This window comes from Chiloscyllium plagiosum, chromosome 8, assembly GCF_004010195.1.
Source record: "Chiloscyllium plagiosum isolate BGI_BamShark_2017 chromosome 8, ASM401019v2, whole genome shotgun sequence".
Lineage (NCBI taxonomy): Eukaryota > Metazoa > Chordata > Chondrichthyes > Orectolobiformes > Hemiscylliidae > Chiloscyllium > Chiloscyllium plagiosum.
The window spans coordinates 94,582,039-94,586,249 of record NC_057717.1 but is presented as its reverse complement, the minus strand read 5'-3'; the positions used below and the strand labels follow the sequence as shown (position 1 = coordinate 94,586,249).

Below are 4,211 nucleotides of genomic sequence, written 5' to 3'. Positions count from 1 at the left end.
GGATTACCTTACACTGAAAGACTGGAGCGACTGGGCTTGTATACCCTTGAGTTTCGAAGACTGAGAGGGGATCTGATTGAGACATATAAGATTATTAAAGGATTGGACACTCTGGCAGTAGGAAACATTTCCACTGATGGGTGAGTGCTGAACCAGAGTACACAGCTTAAAAATACGGGGTAGACCATTTAGGACAGAGCTCAGGAGGAACTTCTTCACCCAGAGAGTGGTGGCTGTGTGGAATGCTCTACCCCAGAGGGCAGTGGAGGCCCAGTCTCTGGATTCATTTAAGAAAGAGTTGGATGGAGCTCTCAAAGATAGTGGAATCAAGGGTTATGGAGATAAGGCAGGAAGAGGATACTGATTAGGAATGATCAGCCATGATCATATTGAATGGCGGTGCAGACTCGAATGGCAGAATGGCCTACTCCTGCACCTATTGTCTATTGTCTATTGTCTCTTAATCAAAGGAAAGGTTGTTTATTTTAGGTTTTAAGGTCTGCACTGTTTGAGCCAATTAGCACTTTTAATTAAAGCCATATCAATTAAAATTAAAATCTGATTAAAAACTTCAAACAATATTTCCTAGAACTGTTTTAAGGAGCATGTAGAAACATTGTTGTCAATGATGCTGTGTCGCACAGCTGAGGAAGTTCCTAGATTGTATTTGATTATCACAATTCCACAGAAACAGGGCTAAGGAAATTTATATCTGTTTAAGTTACTGCTTCTGTACACAAGACCATAAGATGTAGGAGCAATTCGGCCAATTCTACCTTTTCCCTGTAACCTTCGATCCCCTAAATATAGAAGAATCTTGCTATCTCTGACTTAAAGATACTCGGTGACCTGATATCCATAGCCTTCTCTGGAAATGAGTTGAGCCGATTCACCACCCTCTAGCTGAAGAAATTTCTCCTCACTTCAATTCTGAAAGTTCATCCCTTCACTCCGAGACTGTGCCCTATGGTGTTAGTCTCTCCTCCTGGTGGAAACATCTTCTCCACATTCAATTAGATCCTCCCAAATTCAAAAGTAAAGGATGTTAGAAAGTGATAGTATGGGAATATTGATTGAGAACAGGTTTCTAACTCCTGTGCTGTGAATCAATGTTTGTACTGTCTCCTCTCGGCCTCTTTGGGTTATTTTAATGCCTGTCAGGCAGAGGATTGAGGACTTATGTCTCACTCCAGAGGTTTTGAGTACAAGATCGAGGCAGGTGATCCCACAGCAGTTCTGACGCAGCATTGCAGTGCCAGAGGGACTGTCTTTCACATCAGGCATTAAATCAAGATTCCTTGGGATTGTTAAATAACTGATGCCCAATTGCAGAATCACATTGAACAATAATGTTTTGTTGTGGGCTTTGCAAATGCAGGCTGGTTTGATGGGGTCCCACACTGACACTGAAATTCATACGTAACATTGTTTAGTTGTCTGCTGGGTGGAATGTCCTGAGTATGCTCATAGCTATGCTAAGAACCATAGTAAAATAGTCAGTCGCGCTTGCAATGAGGCTCATTTGCTCCTGCAAGAGCAATGAACATTCATGCACAGGAACTCATTCTCTGGGAACAAAGGAATATGTTCAACGACAAACAAAGAGAGGCTGCAGAAACTCAGTAGATTTGGCAGCATTCTGTGAAGTGAGAAAGAGTTTATGCTTTGAATCCAAAAGGACTGTTCTTCAGAAATCATGAGAAATCTTGATGTGTCTGGCTGAGGGGCAAAGTGCAGACAGGCAAGACAGGGAAGCGGTGAGTATTTAGGTAGGCTCACAATGAATCATCAAGTAACATCAAAGACAAGTAAACCTGTGAGAGAGAAAGAGGCATGGTGATTTCAATAGGCACTGCATCCTTCACAAAGTCTTATCTTTACTTTTAGCTGGCAAGATCCAGGTGTTTGGTAATCAAAGTATGCCAGGCGACTTGGCAAGAATCAAGATCCGGAATAACATCATGGAGATAAACTGGAGAACGGTCATGGGAGCAAAAAACTCTGGTAAATGTTTAATTTCTTTTGCAACCAAATTTGTATTTTTCAATCCTCTGTGTGAAGAATTGCTTCTCCTCTCTTCCTTCTTTCCTTCCCCTCTCTCTCTCTCTCCCTGCTCCCCCCCCCCCCCCCCACCCCCCCACCCCTTCCCCAAACCCCACCTCTTCCATCACCTTACTCATTCCTCCCTTTCTATGTTGGTATTCTTGGAACGAAGGGGTTTGTCTGAAAAGAAAAACTGAGAAGGTAGTTCTGTACTCTAGAGGACTGAGCGGTGACCTTTCTGAAACAGCCAGGATTCAGAGTGGCTTGACTGAACAGATGCTGAGAGGATGTTTCCACTTGTGGGGCAATCTACAACTGAAGGTAATGTCACCGTGGTCCTACCAGACCACAGGGCCTCTCTGTCATTTAGAGAGAGGTGAGTGATGGTGTTTTAAACTCAGGGTCATCACATCTGAGGTGAGCAAAGAGGTTGAGAAGGAGCAATCTTCATGATTTGTTACAAGATGAGAGCGGAGTAGGACGCTCCAGACGGAGCTTGTCTGCTTCGTTGCTCTTCTTCTTTTCCTCATTCTCTTCTCTTTTTTTCTTCAAGTGGTTTGTTTCTATTCTTGTTCTCCTTTTTCTTTTCTTCTGTTTGACTCCTGGCCTCTGACCACCTCCAACAAGGAGCAATGAAGCGCAGCCTGCAGCGAGCGATGAGCCCCTTCATCGACAAAGATTCCCAGCCTCTGATGATGATTCCCACCATCCGGCCAGCTCATCTGCTTCATTAATGTCCTATGAGGAAGGAAACTGCCCTCCATACTTGATCTGGTCTTCATGTGACTCCAGACTCACAGCAATGTGTGGTTGACTCTTAAATGCCCTCTGGGCAATTAGGGGTGGACAATAAATGCTGCCCTCATCAGTGACACACTCATCCCATGATTGAATAAAAGAAACTGAGCGAACTAGGGTCCACAGGTCTCCCATGGGAGAGGGAGGTGAGGAGGAGTCTCTTCTCTCAGAGGCTCATTAGACTTTAGAGTTCCCTGCCCCAATATGCAAGGATGGAGTTTGCATATACTTGCATCCTTGCATCCTTGCATATACATTTCATTGTGTGGGTGTGGTGGAGACAGGAAGGAAAGTGGAATTAAATTCACTACCAGGTCAGCTGCGATTCTATTGAATGGATTATTCTCTGGATTATTCCAAATGTCACACAATTACCCATTGAGTAAAGGACTAAAAGGCTAGAGCTGTTGAATACATGGCTCATTATCTCTTGGCTCTTTGTTGAAATTTCCACACATATTGGCTGCTGTGAATCCAGTAATTATTCTTCAAAGAACTTAATTGGCTGTAGAGTGTTTTCAGAAATCCTGTGATCATGAAAGATGTTGTATGAATGCAAGTTCATACATATGCTTGTGAGCTCTTGTGGCAATCAATACTTGTACAAGTTTTCCCACCTCTGCTCATGCATTACAAGCTGTTGTTTTGTCTGAGATTTGAACAATAGATAGAACAATAGATAATAGGTGTAAGAGTAGGCCATTCTGCCATTCGCGCCTGCACCACCATTCAATTTGATCATGGCTGATCATCCTTAATCAGTATCCTGTTCCTGCCTTATCTCCATAACCCTTGATTCCACAATCCTTGAGAGCTCTATCCAACTCTTTCTTAAATGAATCCAGAGACTGGGCCTCCACTGCCCTCTGGAGCAGAGCATTCCACACAGCCACCACTCTCTGGGTGAAGAAGTTTCTCCTCATCTCTGTCCTAAATGGTCTACCCCATATTTTTAAGCTGTGTCCTCTGGTTCAGCACTCACCCATCAGCGGAAACATGTTTCCTGCCTCCAGAGTGTCCAATCCTTCAATAATCTTACATGTCTCAATCATATCCCCTCTCAGTCTTCTAAACTCAAGGGTATACAAGCCCAGTCGCTCCAGTCTTTCAGTGTAAGGTAGTCCCAGGAATTGACCTCGTGAATCTACGCCGCACTCCCTCAATAGCCAGAATGTCTTTCCTCAAATTTTGAGACCAGAACTGCACACAGTATTCCAGATGTGGTCTCACCAGGGCCCTGTACAGCTGCAGAAGAACCTCTTTGCTTCTATACTCAATCCCTCTTGTTATGAAGGCCAGCATGCTATTAGCCTTCTTCACTACCTGCTGTACCTGCATGCTTACCTTCATTGACTAGTGTACAAGAACAC

At 43.8% G+C, this 4,211-nt stretch overlaps 1 protein-coding gene across 1 annotated transcript in view; it reads left to right on the top strand.

Annotated features, from left to right (window-relative positions):
* Window positions 1-4,211, top strand: part of LOC122552189 (adhesion G protein-coupled receptor E2-like) — a 61,836-nt gene that overhangs the window by 19,205 nt on the left and 38,420 nt on the right. The window contains exon 9 of the mRNA XM_043694785.1: window positions 1,888-2,004. Coding sequence (XP_043550720.1) covers window positions 1,888-2,004 — 117 coding nt within the window. The remainder of the gene's footprint in view (window positions 1-1,887; window positions 2,005-4,211) is intronic.